At 40.3% G+C, this 19,106-nt stretch overlaps 1 protein-coding gene across 6 annotated transcripts in view; it reads right to left on the bottom strand.

Moving 5' to 3' along the window:
• The window catches only part of SEMA6A (semaphorin 6A), a 116,793-nt gene that overhangs the window by 41,168 nt on the left and 56,519 nt on the right, over positions 1–19,106 (bottom strand). For all 6 annotated transcript variants that reach the window (XM_072860455.1, XM_072860459.1, XM_072860457.1 and 3 more), the window contains exons 4-11: positions 16,274–16,334; positions 14,740–14,802; positions 13,780–13,881; positions 10,882–10,972; positions 7,961–8,080; positions 6,822–6,910; positions 5,699–5,916; positions 2,685–2,816 (exon numbers count right to left, since the gene is read on the bottom strand). In XM_072860455.1, the coding sequence (XP_072716556.1) occupies positions 2,685–2,816; positions 5,699–5,916; positions 6,822–6,910; positions 7,961–8,080; positions 10,882–10,972; positions 13,780–13,881; positions 14,740–14,802; positions 16,274–16,334 (876 nt within the window). The remainder of the gene's footprint in view (positions 1–2,684; positions 2,817–5,698; positions 5,917–6,821; positions 6,911–7,960; positions 8,081–10,881; positions 10,973–13,779; positions 13,882–14,739; positions 14,803–16,273; positions 16,335–19,106) is intronic.

The raw sequence follows: 19,106 nt of genomic DNA, 5'->3' as shown, positions 1-19,106 counted from the left end.
CCCCTCAGGGGAAGCCTAAAATCCTGCTCTATCCTCCACTCAAAAGGACTTAACATGTCACCTAAAAGCACAGAGACATTTCTTCAGCAGGATTGTTACACACACAGTTTGTAGTTCATCCACTCACACTGAACCTAATCACTACATGTGTGCATTTGGCTTGATGCTGCCCACTGGGCACAGGTGCCTTCTGATCTGTAACTTGCTTAGCTGACTGCTCTTTCCTGGAATAAAAGCAGTCCCTGACATACAGTAGGAAGTTGATTTTTTTAGCATGTGTGAAAGAATGCTGCTTTCCGTCCTGTCTGCTAGGAAGTGGACTATTGGAGAAGACAAGAATTGGAGAATACAGCAAGCATCCATGTAAACATTGGTTTCACCCTTCTTTCAATTTGGATGAGACGATTTAAGTATGGTAGCACATTGAGGACTTTCACTGAAATGTTATCTAATCATTCTTCGACAACTTAAATGCAAATCTGCTCACCCTATTCCTAAAATCTACCCTGGTCCTCAGAGGTAACTTAACCTTCCTGCCTGGACAGGTCATCTCTACACAGGAAGCGGCAAAATGCTTTGCTTGTTATTAATATTTTGTGGGTTATTTTCTCCAACAAAAGGTCCATTTGATCCCATTTCCTAGACCATTATGATTCTTCAAGCCTTTGAGCCACTGTGAGATGGGCAGATGAAAGATGGACCACCCACTCATAAACCGGCTGCAGTGTCCAATTTTCATCTGCTCTGACGTGGGTAGAGCCACTGACGTCAATGGAGTAATGCCAGCGTGAACAAAAGATAGTACTGGTCTTATCATGTCTGTCACTCAGATTTAGATAAATATTCAAACCTTAGGTAACTAAATGTTATGCAGGAAGGTAGCACAGGACTGGAGGGGACTAGCTGTGTCAATGAGTCTGGTCCCACACAGCTGCACAACGAACACTACATGCAGAGACTGTGTGCTCTGCCTCTTCCTATCCAAAACATTTTGGTTGTCTTGTAACAACCACGTCGAATTAGAAATAGAGGGAGAGAAGGAGAAACCAAGGGCATCACCAGTCTCCTAGGTCTTTGCAAGGGCACTGATTCATGAGGTGGCATTCCCAGAGAACTCTAGGGAGCAGCCTTCTGGCACCGTGGTGCCTAGGGTTTCTGTATATATAATTTGGAGGTCTATCTCCTCCTAAATCCTAATCACATGATTGGATTAATCCTATTTTAATCTCAAAACTGGTTTAATCAAGTAAACATAAAACTGAGTAAACCCTGCTGTGCACCTCAGCCAAAAAGGGAAGTGAGGCTCCTTGAAGGCTCCAGTATGTTTCTGAGAAATGTTAGGATCAATAGGAGCATTAATGTTTCTGCACTATATTGAGATATCCAAATAAAAATGACCTTATTTCAAAGGTGTCTTGTGCCTCTCATGCATTTCAACATGAGTTAGCAGTAATGATTATTTCTATTAAGCAGACTGATGGCCAAATGCTACATGAAACAGTGTTCACCAATTCAGTTCACGTTATCTCCTACTGGCTTAGACAGAGCAGTATTATCTCCATCATAACTGTTAGCCTGCTAGTGACTCATCCCACAAACTCACAATGCAATTTTCTCTTCTTCCTTCCTACTGAAAGGGAAGATTTCTCTTTCTCCTTTCCCCCTTCCCTGCTAGTACTCTTTATTTGAGTAAGTTCCAAACAAATGACCTTGGAGCCCTCATGCAGCCTTGTACTACCAAAGCAGCCCATCATGTCAACGAGTTGTTGAAACACTGCAAAAAGGAGAAAAAAATCCAGCAAGAGTGCTAGCAGGTGCCTTACTAAGGCTCAGACCAAAAGCAGATACAGAATTTACCAGATTTTCCAGTCACCTCCAGGCTCTTCTCTTGAGTGACAACCTCACAATAAAGACAGCACAGGAATACTGGCAACTCTAAAACATGATGGGCCAACTTTGGATTGAGGTAGAAGCTCAGTTGCCACCAAAGAGCTTCAGATGTGTTTTTCTTTTGAAGTTATACAAGATATCACAGGCAATGTAAAACATACATTAAAGTGGTAGAGCTTGACTGAGATAAATGAATTTGCTTTATCTACATTCATATCATATTCTCAGAGCAAAATGCCACTGGTGTTAATGAGTTAACAAGTGTCTGTCAACAGCAACTTGTATGAAACGGGTGCTTGTAGGAAATACGAAAAGAACGTAATAGAGGAGCCACCTGCAAACAGGAGGGAAGTGGAAGCAGGGAAAACAACTCATAGGAGGAATAAGGTAAACTGAATCTCCATTTTGATACAATGCTGGTTTTTTCTTCCCATGATGCATCCTCTGTGGCACATAAATTGCATGTTAACTGCAGAACAGCAAACCGCAGAATTGCTACAGGCTTTGTAATAAGATATATCCATCACTGAACCAATTTGCAACAGGTGTGTAACTCACACCACTTTTAAGTGATAGATTATTCTGACCAAGTAGATCTGATGCTGGCCTGATTTATGTTACACAAATCCTGTTTAAGTGGAAAAATTCTCACTTGCATACCTTAGATCCAAATGCAACTTAACTTCTCTTTTACTGTTACAACATGTATCTTCAATTGTATCTGCATCTCACAATTGTCAAAAACCCCTTGCTGCGTGCAGGAACAGAACAATATCACTATGCATGAAACATACCTGGGCTTGGGCACTCGTTCGTCAGGAACTGGTGTCCACGTGGAATCTGGAGACTTTTGTTCTTTGAATCTCCCAGTAAATACATTGGCAATGTCAAGCATGTCATAGGCACAGACTGCAGAGCCAGGGATGCTGCAGAGTGACATTTCCCAGAAATTGTTACTCATTCTGCAGTTATGCATAAAATCTTGAGTGAAAAACATGCTGTATAGAAGTCTTCCTGTCACAGGCTACTCAATCCTGAACTCTGTAACCTCTGAGTATTGACAGGAAAAGCCAGCCCCATGGAAAAGCCTGAAATATACCAATCAGCAGATAGCTACTGCCAGCACAATTTGTTTCAAAGCCTCTATAGAAAGAAGTAATTGCAATAATCTTGAAGAAGGGAAAGAATTTGGGAAACCCTGTGTACCACTGGCAAGGCATGAGGAGTAATAGCCAGTCTCATTCAGAGCCCATTATTTGGAAATTTAAGTTCTTGTAAGTCACAACATCTCTCGGTATTAATTCTCACAGTCCCTGTCATGCCTCAAAAATACACTGCAGACAGTTCAGAAGTTGGTGCTGATCAAACTGGGAGCATGCTGCAACGTGCCATTGACCTGGCATTTACACGTTATTACTCCATCCTCCCACAGTCTGATCTCCACCAATTTTTCCCAATGGAAAGGAGTTAACTATGCTCAGGAATTTGCTTAACTCAATGAGGTGTAAAGAGCTTACAGAAGCAAATTAAATTTTATTTTTAGATCATAAAGTTGTAAATTTCAACTTTTTTATTATTTGCATGCAACTGCATGACAGCATTATCTAAACTTAATTATATCTTTACCTACATACTTTCTGAAAGGCTTAGGGGTTTCCCATGGTCAGTCACTTGGAAGCATGAATTATTCATTTATCCACCTTTCATTTTTTTACACATGAACTACTGTATTTGTGTCTGACTTTCACTGCTTGATTTTATCAGGTAAATAGCATGAACCCAGCTGGCTGAGTCTTTCAATTCTGCTTTTAGCTAGCAGGTTATTATACACCAAAGTAAAAATATAGGAACTATAATACTGTTACAGAGGATAAAACTAAACTCATAAAGATACATACATTGATATGAAAATAACTCTTTGAATATTAAAAGGTTTCAAAATGCTTGTTACTGAAGCAAACAACAAGTAGGGAGACAGTATTAGTCTTACTTTGATCTCCACAGATTGTGTTTTTATATGGAAGGAAACTTCAAAGCTCTATATTAACGTGATACTACACAGCAAGAGTTTTAAATGGAGGCAGCCACAGGTATGTCGATGTAAGAGTTGGTCAAGGGTATTTGGCCACACACAGGACCTCACCCTAAAAGATGCCTCAAGAACCACTCCAGCTAGAATATTTTGCACTTTGCTTAATTAAACCCTAAAGAAAAACCAACCCTAAAATCTTGAGGTGTACTATAGAGAACTGAAAGCCCTGAGAACTGTGATCAACACAAACTCCACAGTGATGGAGGGACTGCTGTGGTGAGAAGACTGCAACAGCTTTTGCTCTTGAGGATGGCAGTTTGTGGTCTGCAGTGTGGTAATGGCTGCAATGTGGAATGGCAGTATGGCTATACAGATGGAGTACTGTGGGTCACAGCCAAGCCACCTCCCAACCACTGGACTACAACCCATCACCAGCTCCTACCCTGGGTGCCTCAGGTTAGACTGGGGAATCTCTTCCAGCTCACTCTAGGGAAAAGCTTTGTTCCAGAGATCAAAGACATTTGTTGCAGCTTTCCTCAGTGGAGTAGGAATGAGAGAGATGTGTCCATATCAGGGGTAGGTCTGTTAATGAGGTGTCTCCAAGCCTATGTGCCTCCCTGTCATCTTCAATATTTGGCAAAAAAATGGGGCCTATAAAATAGTACCTTGATTTTAACACCGAGTACTTAGATTTTAAAATGCAGGGTTTAAGGAAAAGTATTATTCATGACACACCACAGGAAATATGAGCAGAGCGGGAGGACAATCTCAATTTTGAGATAATCTCAAGATACAACCTGTTTTCCGCTGCTGAATCTCTGTTTGTTCACTTGCTTTTATTAAGGCAGTTTAAAAAGAGATCATCTTAATTTAAGCCTGTATTCCCTATTGGTGGCATAATTATTTCACTGCGGTCCCTATCGTTTTGATGTCAAAAGTAGTGATTATACATTACAGGCCCGGGCTTCCTCTCATTTGAAGTCAGTTCTGTGCATGACCTCACTGAGGTCAGGCTTTGACAAGAGGTGGCGAGTATACAGCAAAACCAGATGAATTCCAGCAATAATGTTCCCCTTTCAGCTCAAACACTACTCTGTGAAACAGTAATATATTTTTTAATTAGAATGCTACTATTTTTTTAACTTCTCTGGGAGACTTCAAAAATTAGATACAGTTAGTCTCCTAATAACTTATGGAGAAACATGTTATAATGTGTAATAAATTCTTTGCAGATGAACTGATGTTTTTGGAAAACCACACGAACAATGAATGAGGGTGTTCTGGGGACCCTCCTCCCCACCCAGCAGGACAGCATAGGATCTTGGCTCTCCCAGGAGAAAATGCAAGAGTCAGTAGGGATGCATGAAATAGAGGGAAGGAGTACTAATGTGGTTCTTTGGAGTTTAGATGTGAATAGGACAGACCAAGCCCCTTCTCTGTGAGAAAAAAAAAATCATATTTTCTCTTTGGAATAACGTTCTGCAAGTTACACACTGGAAAACTTCTCGGTGGCCGGTCTGACTTATTCCCATGTAAAGAAAAGTACGCCCAAGGAATGTGTCCAGATAGTAAATGGCTGAAAGCTGCTCTAAATTATCAGATATAAAATGCAGTAAGCAATACCAGGGTATCTTAAAATGAAGCACAAACTATCAGTAAGCGTATGGTACATAATAATTACATTGTACTTCTTGTACCTTCATAAAGTAAAAAGAAACTGCAGTGAAAAGCAAAACATACAGGAAACAGAAGGTAAAAGGTTATTGCGCCTATTACCTATTATATGGAGTGGAGAAGGTTGCTAAAACAACATCCCGGCCATTGAAATGGATAACATCTGTAACTGCCTGCAGTATGTTAAAGTAGAAGTGTGAATCGCCAGGAACTGAGCAGTTCAAACGAGCCTTGAGAAAGGAAGTCCACTGTTTTTCCAGCACTCTCTGAGATCCTCCCATGTCATTTTTGCAAACCTGAGCCACCCTTGGGAAAACTACCTGGAAGAAGTAGAGCAAAAATAATGGAGAAAATGAAATGTTTGTTGAACTAAAAGACTTTGTTGGAATTCTGCTTTTAAAACATTTGGAATAACACAGCAAGGTGCTTAATTTAATCCCACGTTTCCATAATCTGTTACAAATAAGAAACAGGGAAAAACTCAGCTTTGGAACAGTGTGCTATAAAAGATAAGACTGTGGCATTTACTGTACAGCCATAAATCCTTCAGGAGATCTGTTCTCAATCCATATAAAACTCATTTCCATACAGACTGCTTAGCTTTCTATTTCCCCAAACAAAAGCACATTTTATATTCACAATCCCTGCAACCCACACTGCCTGCTCTGACTCTTGTGTTTTCAGCACTTAAAAACTATGCAAATCTTGCTGGGCTTTTATTCCTGCCCTCCACCTTTGTGACCTTGGTCAGCTTTTCTGACTGCCTAGTCAGAAAGCTACTGTGAAATTAGCAAAAATGCAGAAAGTGTTTAATTATTCTTTGCAGAACGGCAGAGCATGAAATTTCTGCCCCTGTTTACTCAGCACTCCAATTCAGATTTCTTAAAGAAAAATATCTCCCTGCTTTGGAATCCATTTTTAACAATTACCTACTATGCTGAACTAACTACATTTGCCTTGTGCTTTTTATGAGTTGAGAAAAGAGATTCCAGCATACACCATCACTGTAAGAAACCACCCTGTTTCCTCTCAAGACAGTGCAATGTTTCACTCCAGCCAACCTTTTGGCTTGAGCAATAGGAATCTTCTCAAAATGATGACCTTGTCATCATGATTTATGGTTCTCATTTCAAGGTCACTCCTAACAGCATTGGTCCAAGAATAGCATATGTTTTCCTCCTCCTGAAACTGACAAAGTGATTCAAGGCAATGTTTTTGCCCCTACCTTTCCCATGCTGTTGTACTCCACTGCTATTTCCCGGAAGAAGAAGTAAATGTAATTGCCATAGTCCACTGCCTGGACAAAGTATGGTTCTAGAAAAAAAACCAACACATCCTATTTAGGCACCATGTACAGCTTATAGCATGCAAAGAGAAGCCAAATACATTCACACTAAACATCCAAAGGTGAAATGCCCACATTAGGCAAACTTGCTCGGTTTTCAGAGCAGCATCACTACCACAGAAGAACACTGTCTGGGAACAGGACAGCTGGGGACAAGTCTGTGCAACATCACTGCAAGGTAGTTAAGTGGTTGCCACTAATACATCTGCTCTGCGTGGTGTACGAGGAAAGGTAAAGAGGCAATATATAATGGTAGGCCTAAGAGGTTCAAGCAGTGCTCTTTATGGCATGCAGGCTGTGTGTGGAGGGAATAACAAACCACGTAACTGTTTCTGCCCACACGTGTCTGTAGCAGCAAGCAAAGTGGGACAGCTAAAGTCGACACCTGGCAAAACATTTCTGCATGCAGAAAAAGACTTCAGACTATGGCTTTGCTCCCTGTTAAAATCACTCCAAATGCTAACTATTCATAACGCCTACATGAAGCTAAACAGCACTGTTCTTAACAATGAGGGCATTTAGAGCACAGAAATTGCCTAATTCAATGGCAGCTGTACAGTCCCTAAGAACCATAAAAGAAAGGCTTTGTGCAATATTTCCATAATTTTATTTTCATTGATGAATCTTAATGCTACAGGACAAACCCTTATACTTCATGAAGCCTTGACTGTTACCTAACACAGTCCTGGGGCAGGAATATTTTCAAACACAGCCCAAGCACACCGAGCCCTGCAAGTTCCAACCTTTACATCCAACAGCTGTAAACTGATGGATTTCAGCTTGAAAAGCTCGCTGGAATATATATTCTGATCTACCATGCTCACAGTTTCTGCCAGGTCCAGTAAGTTGGGGTCAGGAGAAGAGGAAAAGAGATAAACAGATCAGTGTAAGTAAGAGATGTAATTTAGTTTCTTCTTTCTGCCAGAAAGCATTGGAGAAATGAAATGACAGAGAGGTCTGTCAGGAATCCAAGACTCTCATCAGAGATGCTGCTTTTTTCGGTGTGTTTGTTTATCTACCTTTCAACCACTTTGAGTCATGTTTAACTGTCCGCAGAGTTGGGCTGTCTCCAAGGCTCCGATATATGACTGCATCTATTGCAAGGAAGTCGGTCACTGTGGCAGAATACAGCTTTCCCTCTGGGGAGGAAGGAAAGAAGAAACAAGAGGGAAGGAGCATTAGAAATAATATCATTGCTTTCTCTCATCATTCTCCAGTTTAGGTAAGTCATACTGAACTACCCTACCCAGTTTCCCTGCACATGCCTCTGGTTCAATCCTCATAAATTCTGCCTACATATGTGAGCAAAATAAATATGAGAAAGCTGTGACAGAACTGTTAGTTTTAACTGGGAGGGCAATCCAGACAGGTCTTAGGGACTGTCAGCTAATTGACACTTATGCAAATTTCTCCCTTTGAGAGCACTTCTCCTCTGCCAAAGATCACTAGCAAAAAATTAAATAGTGTGCAGGGAGCCCAGGTGAAAGAGGGAGGCAAAGAGATGATGGAGGATTGCCTATCTATGTTTCTTTTCCAAAATGCATTTTAGGCATTTCCCACATGAATTATGCATCCCTCTCTTAAAGAACCAGAGGACAAGCAATAAGAAAAGGTCTATAAAATGGCACCCCGAGGACAACCAAAAGATGCAAAACTATCAGGAGGTAAAAGCATGCACTCCAACAACATTTTAAAATGATATTTGTTATCTAATCTGTTTGCAGGTCATGGTAACTGTACAGGACTGTTTTCATATGTGAGACAGATGAAGTGAACATGATGTCTGCTAGGAGCACAAGCATCGCAGCATGAGGACAGCAACTTGTGTCTCTGTTGTGCCTACATAAAAATCAGAAGGGCCTACATCTCCTTTTACAGAGATTATGTTGGGTGCTGGGCTTTGAAGGCACCAGCACTGAGGACATACCCAGGACAAAGCAGAGAGGCTTCTACTGATCAAGCTCTCCTCACTGCACTTACAGGCAACATTTAATTTCAGCTCAAGATTTAAAAATCAGACTGTTTTTTATTAGTAGTGCTGTATTCTTTGTTCTGAGCCCCACAATTCCCATCATTATTTGGCTATTTAAAAATGGGCTTTTTTTCTTAGAAAAATCAGAAAAAAATAATTACAAAAAAAGCAGATACTAAAATCAATTTTAAAAGAGACTAAAAAGCTGGATTGTTTAGACATGGATGTATGAACTCATGTTAATACAATCACACATTTCTTTTCTTTCCTGCCAAGCTCCTGAAGACCATGTGACCAATTACAATTTGCACATATCAGCTCCAATAGCTACAGGCTGTAAGAAGAGCCATATTCATGTAAGTGCACCCAACAGACTCAGATGAGCTGGATTAGTTCCCTAAACTGCTCTGAAACTGCTTTTCACTGCACTCTTAAAAGTTATCATGGTTATCAAAATGTATGGCATATCAAACAGTGATCTTCTGAAGCTAGTAGATTTACAGGGTATATTCTACAAGAATTTATTTGAACAGTATCAAATTTATTCTGAATTGTCATGAAAGAGTATGATAATTTCTATAAATATACTTTTTATTTTCAAATAATGCAAGGACTTCTTCAGTGACAAAGTGGGACTCATCTTACCAAACTTCAGCTGCATGCAAGGTAAATGTTTACGTTATGTTGGTCATAAACACTTTCTTGGCCAGTATAGTGAGAAAGGCCCTTCTGCAAGGTGATTCAGACTGCCCTAAGGATAGGGAATCTGAGATACATGGGATAAATCTTTCTCTGAAGGTGTCTTTCTATTTCCTTGGTTTATGAATTACTTGCTACAATCAGAGAATTTCTACTTTATGTTCTCTTGACTTTAATTAAGAAATTACATACTACCACCATCATCATCACCATTATTTTTGAAACAAAAGGACTCATTTATTTACATTATAGAGAGTAAAAAAAAATTGCAGCCTGCTATAAAATCTCTCCTTTGTAAGGCAGATGATGCCACCTCAAACACAGCAGTGCTTAATACAGCCCTTCAGCTGCAGACTCAGTTGAGAGTGGCTGGAATGCTTGCACACTCTTAAATCTTCAGAGGAATAGCTAAAGTATTTCCATGTGAGTACCCAGGCTCTGCTTTCTAGCATCACACCTGCTGAAGAGGACTGACATTATCACGGGTGACTTCTGTATTATTTTTACCACCTATTTTACAGCCAAATCTAAGAAAAGATCAGCAGGGTTCACACTAAGAGAAGTTCAATAAAGAAACCATTTAATCAGGAATTCATGAAAAGAGGTACAAAAATACTATTTCACAATCAACAGCCCAAATTAACCCCATTCATAAGCACTCACTTTTTTAACTATTGTAGTAGAAATCAGAGTTAACTATTCTGCTGCATACAGCATAAATCATTATCAACCAACACACTTCTCTCCTTTGTCTACCACAGCTGGTAACACCACATTGAGATGTTTTCTGCTTTAAAATAAAATCACCTTCCCCTTCCTTCTAGATCTAGAAAAGGGGACATCACAGCATGTTCCCTAACTTCCTTTTATTATGAAGGTTAACTTAAGCTTAGAGTTGTTAAAGAGCACATCCTGCCCACTCCTCATTAAAGTTCACATAAACCTTGACTTTCCTTGACTTTCGCAGAAGCCGGATGCAGCCAGAAATGGTGCCTCACTCTGGTCTGGCATCATATTATCACAAATCCAGGAAATACTGAAATATTGAACCATGAAACTGAGGCTTCAGGCAATCCTTATGGTAGTGAAGTTAATCCCAGAGAAGGGAAGGCTTCCGTGCTAGTGATTTCCTTATGCCCCCTATTTTTAGGCATTATTCACTCCCTTTGCCACCTTTTAGATTTTGGCATTCTGGACTCAAGAGACACAGTGCTACGGCAAGCCTGGGCTGCAGGACAGAAAGCAAAAAGTTTATGTCCGTCACGTTACCTGCGAACAATGCAACGTTGGCATGCTTTGCATCATAGGGGCACCTGGCCATTCCACTGAATTCATCTCCCAGGAACTCCAAGGTATCCATCTGAAAAACGAAAGGGAGCTCCTCAGACAGAGAAACAAGACTTCTTACCCAGAATGAGGCTTATGACAGCGTTTCTTCTTTTCTGGGCAGGGAGGAAGGTCCTTTCTCTAACTGTGCTCCTGACTATGCATTAAGAACCTGACAAAAATCATGGTGTTAAATAAAATCAGTCTGAAGAAAGTGCATCTAGTAAGTCAGGCATTCTTTTGGAGCTAATCACTCTTAGCTCGACACATTTTACAAAAGTCTTCAGTCTATATTTTATCTGTACACAAGCTTCCTGTTGAACTGTAGCAGGCTATGTGGTCTGTGGTTCTGGCAAGGATTCAAAATTTATCCTCAACAGTGATCCAACAGAAGCGCTCTTATACACAGAAAAGACTGCAAGCCACAGCAGTCAGAAGAAACAACACTAGGACAATTATCTGTGTGTGCATTTTTCTCCCCAAAGTCCGGAGATCCTTCTGCTCTAGTCTCAACAGTGGTGCTCTCTTCCTTGATTTGCATACTCAGAAGGATGCCCTCCAAGTCTTACTGTATCAGTTGAGTCTGTGTCATGGAGAAATCCTCTTACCATCAGGCAAGAATTAATCTGTGCAGGAATTGTAAAATCTGAGGCTTAAGTGTAACTCCTGGGAAATAAATTCACCCTGGGCACTGATAATGATACAAATATACAGATCAACTTTACACTAAGTTCAAGAGGGTTTAGTGAGCTACAGGGGAAAGGTACAGCTCTTACCTCTTTAAGATTCTTATACTACTGTATTTTGGGAATAAGAATCTTTCTAGCATATTCAAGTAACTTGAGCAGCTCATACTGTATAAATAACATACAGTACAGATTCACAGAGCATGAAAAATAACCCACGCGGCACCATCAACTACTCCAATCAACTTTTAGCTTATATGTTACAGTACCCAAGTCCTCCAGTGGACGACTTGTCATCATGTGTTTTCTGTCATGTACCCTTCCTGTCAAAAATCCACTCTGAAGGGGATTAGTTGTGTTTACTCAAGGGCTGAAAAGCATTTCACATGATAGCGAGAGGAAACGAGTTACAGTCCTAAGCAACTTTCCCTGCACTGAGCCCCACACCCCAGGCTCATCCACACTTCCCTTGGCAGCGTGGAGGGACAGCCCTGTTTTCTGTTTGGCACATCTTTAGTGCTCTCTCTATATAATGCAGAAATACATGGAGGAAAAGCCAGGGCAGGTGTTGGAGAGACCTTCTGCTGACTCCCAGAGGTATCACTATCCAGCCCCTGCAGCTCTGCAACAGGTGAGGCAGTCTGCAGAGGCCATGCCTCACAGGGAATGAAACACCTGCAGTAAGGGTAAGGAGGGCCATCTATATCCCTCACATCAGGATTCCAAGGAAATCTGTATTTGTATTAAAAGACAGCTTTCTAGCAAGGGGACTGGTTGAGATTTGTTAGCTGCATTAATGGCATTGAGAGCTAAAAAATTACAAACTGTGCTGGAAGATTACAGCACTGAGACCAAGAAGCTTTGTTGCACGCTAGGAATGGGATGCAAGGAAAGGAAGGAAAGAAGAAATGGCTGTTAACAGAGCAGCTACCTGTACCACACAGCTACTGTGATGCAGGCTTGTATTTTTATTCAAATATGATTCTTCCTCCAGACTGAAACAAAAGACTATGCTGAGCTTCTCTCCTGTGTTTCCTAGACTATAGCCATCACAGTGGCTAAACAAGGTAGAGCAGCACTGCAGAAAAAGCAAGGAAGAGCAGCAGTCACAGTGAATACCACTAAGGAAGTTGTTTTCCTGGATGTTAATGTCTTTACTCTGTTTTTCACAATAACTCTGAACCCAATTAAATGAATGACAATTGTGCCGTGACTTTATCAGAAGCAGCATTAGCAAAGCTGAATTTTCTTTTTCCTGAAGAAGGATGAAAAATGACCTGTGGGACATAGCAGTGCCTGGAAAAGCAGAGTCTGGATATCAAGGGCCTAAGTGAATTCATTTCGAAGCTACTCCAGAGACATCCACTGTTGGGCATTATATCAGATTATACTGGTGCAAGCCTGAGAAAATGGGAAATATTTGAATAAATGGGCCCTGTTAAAATGCAGGTGACAGGGACACACTATGTCAAAGGAAGAAATTGGGGTCAAGGAATTAATGTCGAGTATCGATGGACCAGCACAGTTTTCTACACTGCTCTAGATAATGTTTTGGCTTTGCAGATCCCCAGCTAGTGAGGAATACATCACCCTCCTCCTGTACCTTTCCCTGTAGAGATTTGCTGTCAATCACTTTTACAGCACACAATGCCATAGCATCGGCACAGCTTCCACATCCGCTAGGTCCCCAACACTAATCTTCCCAGGTTTTGCTGTGCTAAGCCCTCAAGTGTCTTAAGAACTGGCTTTGGGATTGAGAACAGTACACAGAGACATTTAAAATGTGCTACCCCAGAGGTAATCCTCAGCATCAGTCTATGACTTGACGTGGGTGTCAGTGACAAGCTGAGGAACTTTCTGAGGAGTGACCACATCCCCAAGCAGGGATATGAAGGACACTGCACCTATGGAGGGCAATGCAAAGTGGCAATAAAGTCTGATGTTCAGGAGTTGCAAAGAAGTAGGTAATCAATCCGAGCAATCCTCAGAAATCCAATCAACACTGAGCTCTGCAGCACTGAAACAAGTCAGGACAAATGCTACAGAGTTAAATGATGCACTGTTGAATGACAACCTCATGCTATTGCCAGCATAGTCACAATAAATCCAACACAAAGACAAGGCATAAATAAAATCCCACAAACAGATCACATACCTTGTAGTTCCTGCAAGAAGGGTTGAATGCATTTGTTCCACATATAAACAATGTATCCTCATTTCTTTTTAGGAGAACCTTAATAAAATTATGACATTCATCCTGAAGAAAAATAATAAAAAGTATTTCAGCTACTGCATTTTGGGTGTCTGGTTTTATTTTTATGCCATGATATTTCATTGTCAGGTCTAAAATGAAATTGGCTGGTAGCCACTGTGATATTCTGGGCTTTATTTCAACTATGTTTAACTGACAATGAGCAAGACGCAATTGATTTATATTCCAGTGGTTTAAAAATGGTTACAAAGAACTGAAGATACGATATTCATATTATAGCTCAGATTTTGCTATTGTTCATGTAGGTGAATTTTGTTTGAATGCTGTTGCTTTCCTCAAGAGTGAAAAATCTGGTCTTCTTCTCATGTATGTTGCTGTGAGACAGTAGCATCGCCAATGCAATGTATTGGCATAAAGCATCTGTAACTAGAAGGGGAAGCAGGTGTAAAGAATAAAGAGCCTGCATCTAATTCTGATACCACTTGTGCTAGTCATAGGTTACAGTAGGGTAAAATCGGTGTGACAAACAGTCCTTCTACAACTGCACACATTCATGCTTTCTGATGCTTTACACAAACTTCTCAGTAAATTCCTGCAGGAGGATGGGCAGCAGCATTTGGCTTTTGAGGCAATGGTAAGCAAAATCAGTACACTAAGCATTATGTCCAAAATCCCCAGTGCTTTAAGTATTTCAGGATATTGCTGTGGCTCCTGTCGTAATGTTTTATCACATTAAAAGTAAACTATTTTTGCAAATTAAAGCCTTCAGTAAGTTGATGGAAAAAGCAATTACTGGCAAGAAGTGAATGGCATGATCCATTCCACATCACAGACAGCAGCCTGAGATAATAGTGAAGCAACTAAACTAAAGTGGCAGATGCAGAAGAAAAGAAAATTGCGTACCTTATGTTTTCCCTTCATTCTGCATGTGTCTACATCAGCTTGTCTAGATTTCCATGTCAATTTCTGCAAGGATCAAGAAAGAAATCAATTAGAGCCCAGAGGTTGTTGCATTTGATTTCAGAAGTCCCTTAGGGGAGACTAGCTGTTGAACATATATTTATTGAAAGCTTTCTGCACCCTTTCTCCATGATTAATTCACCACAACAATGAAGGATCAGTGATGTGGAGCATTCACTTAATTTTGTGTTGCCATCTATTCATTAGACCAGAAACCTATCCCAGTTCTTTAAAGCCTAAACCAACGGAATTCAGGAATAGGCCAACTTTCAAAAATATGTGCACTTTTCTTAAAAGTACTAGATGTTTTAATTTGATATTATTCTGCAAATCAGAATAAACATTTATGGACTATAAACCCTAACTGGATTCTAAATGAAATATCTATTCTGGAAGATGACATTTTAGATGAGCAAAGAAATCAAATTCAGGTAATTCCTATCACTTCAAGTCAGCTAACAGTCTCAGAGAGCCCTCCACCTATCAAGATGCTGCTGACTTTATCTGCTAATGCTCTTCCTCCAGACCATTTACAGGTAAATCCCAGACTGGAATTTTGCGGTGAGTTTCAGGAGTGGTCAAATGCGGTAGGCTGATTAAAAAACAAAACTTTATTTAAAAACATACGGCCTAAGATAGTAACACCTTAGACACTATCGCCACGACAGTCCTGACTGTTTCCCATCAGTAAACTGAGGCACTGTGCATTCATGAAGGACCCCAAGCTGAATGTTTATTTCCATTACAAGCCTGTGCCCTCACTTTTTGACAAGTAATTGGTCATAAGCTCATCTTCAGCATCATTCATAGTTATAATGAAACACTCTCTGATCCTACAGTCGAATTCATCCAATGCCCAAATTCGTCTGATCTTCTGCTGGACCAAGGCTGTCTTTGGCACATATTACACAATGTGTATGCAATGCAAAGGAGCTGAAGAGAGATTATTTCTAGTATGTTTATGTTAATATATGGTATGGTAATGCAGACAAAGCTCTTCTTAGTTTGAATGTAACTTCCCATGGAGATAATGTGAATACATCTACAAAGTGATGTTATAATAAGATTTTATTTAGTGAGTACTTGCATGAGTGAATAAAATTTGTGTGCATGAAAATATGTAAATAGCAGTTGCTTTTTATGTTGAAAATTTCAGTATACTTAATTGGGATAGTATAGCTGTTACAGAAAACTGCTGAATATAAATGAATAGATGTTTGACAGATGTTCCATCAGGGACCTCACTGTATTTCAGTACGGATTGCTTATCAGCCCAGCTAAATCACTTATCAGAAATTCACAGAGGACATGATTGCTATTCTAGCTTTCCCCAAATATGATTAGCAATGCCATCTTAGTTGCTTATTACAGTTTTTACAGCAGCGCTGGCAAGTTGTTTGAAACAATGTCATCTTCCTATTTATTTGAAGCTTGTTCTAGTGTCCTTGGTTTCTGGATGATGATAAAAGCTACTTACTTTGCTAAAATAAATTTCTTCTGTATGTGATGTGTCCATATCAACAGTATAAATATGGTCCCTGTAAACAAAAGCAAATGAATGCAAAGTCAAATGGAGTAGTCAGTTCATTTTCTATGAAGAGAGCTATCTATCACAAGATAATCCACAATCCATTCAAAAAAAGACCACAGGTCTTACCAGGGAACATTACTGACAGCATCGCCTGCTTCTCCCAGAAAAGCACATTCATATATAAACTTCCCATTAAGAAAAAAAGAAAAATGCCACAAAACTTCAAAGCAAGATTCTTTCCCAAAAGCAATTATTTGAACAAATGAGATTTTGGAAAGGAGATGAGCCTCATATAATTTCTGCTCTATAGGTCCTACAGCAGATGCCACAATCTAGCATGCAGATGTTTTTGCATATCCTGAAATGAGCTACAATAGGTCTTAGGCAGCCTTTGCCAGATTCCTGGGCTAGCAGTCACTGTGCCACATTTAGCCATTCAGGGTTAAAAAAAGGTTAATGCTTCTTTCTTTTTCTTTTTTTAAATTATGCATCTAACCTCAGCTGTGATAATTTGATTGACAATATGGTAGGCAAAAGGCTGACAGCCACAAAACTATTCCCAGAAATCATTCTTCTCTTCACACACTGGTGGCCAAACTAAACTGTAAAATACTCCTCTGAAAAAAGTTCACATTTCTTGCTTGCATTTACTTTCCTGTTTTCCTGAGAACATGTCCCTCTCTACAATTAGCTGCCAACGTCTCCTTGGAAAGAGGAAATAATAGACTCAGCTACTCAGGTAAAGAGATATTTTTAAACATTCTCCTCTGTGTAAGCTGAGAAAAAGGACATCTCTGTATGGAACCTAAAATTTGAAAAAAGACACCAACCCATAACACTGTAGTAACCGCCACATCAAACTGGGACAGACCACCTCTTTTTTCCTTGAAATAACATTGTTTTTTTTCAAAATGCAGGAAACTGTGCAGCTGAAGCATGATCCACAGCACTGGAGGGGTCTGCTGAAAGTAGGATACAGACTGTTTCCATTTTAGAAATCCCTGCTGTCAAGGTTAGCTTCATTTTATTGGGTTTTGGGGAAACAGCACTAGTCTCTTAAATAAAACAAACACAAAAGACTGCTGTAAGAGGAATAAGCAACACTTCTCTCACGTGGAGAAAAGAGGCAGCATTGTTGTGGGGAGCTGGCTTTTAAAAATCTACTGTCTGCTATGGCGCTTGAGGCTTTTTGCTTTGTAAGATGCCAAACTGAGGAGTTGCGGGTTTTCTTCTCCTCCAGACTCTGTAAAACCAGAGCTGTCATTTACTTCCAAGATTGGTTTAATGTTTCAGTTTATTATTTGCCTGACTTTACCGGCAGAGCAGTGGTCAGGGTTGGTGCTGGACTAAAATTACCTATTAGCGTGATATCAGCTTCATAGATTACTGCATGGTTCCCTTTTTATGTACATCACTCTTTGTTGCCGTCACTCCTACTACATAAAAGTGGGAACAAAATCTCTTGAATTGCAAATTAGGTGCGGCTGGAGCTCTAAAAACCTTCTTCCAGCACAGCTCTTGATTTTAATCATCAGTCATGCTTTCCAGTGGTTATGATTCTTTCTGTTTAAACAAGACAATTAGCAAATACAGTGGTGGTATGCAGAATGAGGCTTGAGTTGTTCAGTTCCACCCTCAGTAAAACAGTTTTCAGGGGACTTACTTTCTGGTTCAAGAAACAGTTCAAAGAAAACTCAGATGCTAAGTTACAGGATCATGTGAAAGAGGGTTAGTATCAGGCAAATTATATATCATTTTCTCATGCCGTACGTGAAACATAGTTGCTGGCAATGTCAGCAGAGAGCGAAAGAGCTGTCAAATTCAGGGGAGGGCTCTCTAACCACAGACAATGCAGGATTGTCCTTGCCCTCCTTTTCCCACTGCTGCCCAACTCCTGCTATCTACTAGCTGTGGTATGTGTACAGCTCGCTGCTAATTAAGTTATTCTAACACAAATTGACTTAATCCTAGAGCTTCCGTTTTTCCCACCTCCAGTCAGCAGAACCGAGTTTTGTTGCCATGGCATAATCTTGTGGAGGAAGGGAATTTAAATCATGCCACCGGCTGTGCATGACCCTTGGCCACTCGGTGCATCGTCTGGAGATGTGTAACTGCAAATGAGGAGGGAGCTATCCCAATGCTTCGCGGGCTCAATAAACCGTTTTGTGCGTACACATGAGGGGTGACAGATACTGTGAACAAAAGCTGCCACTGCACAAGACAATGGGAGGAGGAGACATGGCAAACTTAGAAAAGGGTGTGTGTGCGCGGGTGTGGGCGAGTGTGAGAGAGACAGCGAGGGAGTACCCTTCCCACGAGAAAAAAGAAAACAGAGCTGGGCCTTTGCAGACTGCAAGCCAGATATTCGGACAGCGTGGCTTCATGGCCTTCGGCTGAGTTATTCTAATTTATACTGGCTGGATATCTCTGCCTGATAATATGAAACAAAGCCTTTCCGAAGCGACACAAAATCTTATGTGGTAATAGCTAATACAGGAGTCATGTATCCCATATGACAAAATAAGCAAGTGACAGACAGAAATTTTGTTCTATGCCAGTCGCTCAGTAACAAAGTGTTAGCGGTTCTCAAATCTGAGTTAGTCCTTTCCTGCGCAAGGAAACTCTCTGCAAAGAAAACGCTGGATTTTCTAAAACAAGCAAACAAACAAAAAAACCTAACCCAAACCCAACAACCCCAAAATAAAAACTCTCAATGTTTAATCATTTGTTTCGATTGCTTTTCAGATAATTAGGTACAAACATAAACTTCACATCGCTA

This window comes from Ciconia boyciana, chromosome 4 (genome assembly GCF_034638445.1).
Source record: "Ciconia boyciana chromosome 4, ASM3463844v1, whole genome shotgun sequence".
Lineage (NCBI taxonomy): Eukaryota > Metazoa > Chordata > Aves > Ciconiiformes > Ciconiidae > Ciconia > Ciconia boyciana.
This window is presented reverse-complemented; position numbering and strand designations above follow the sequence as displayed.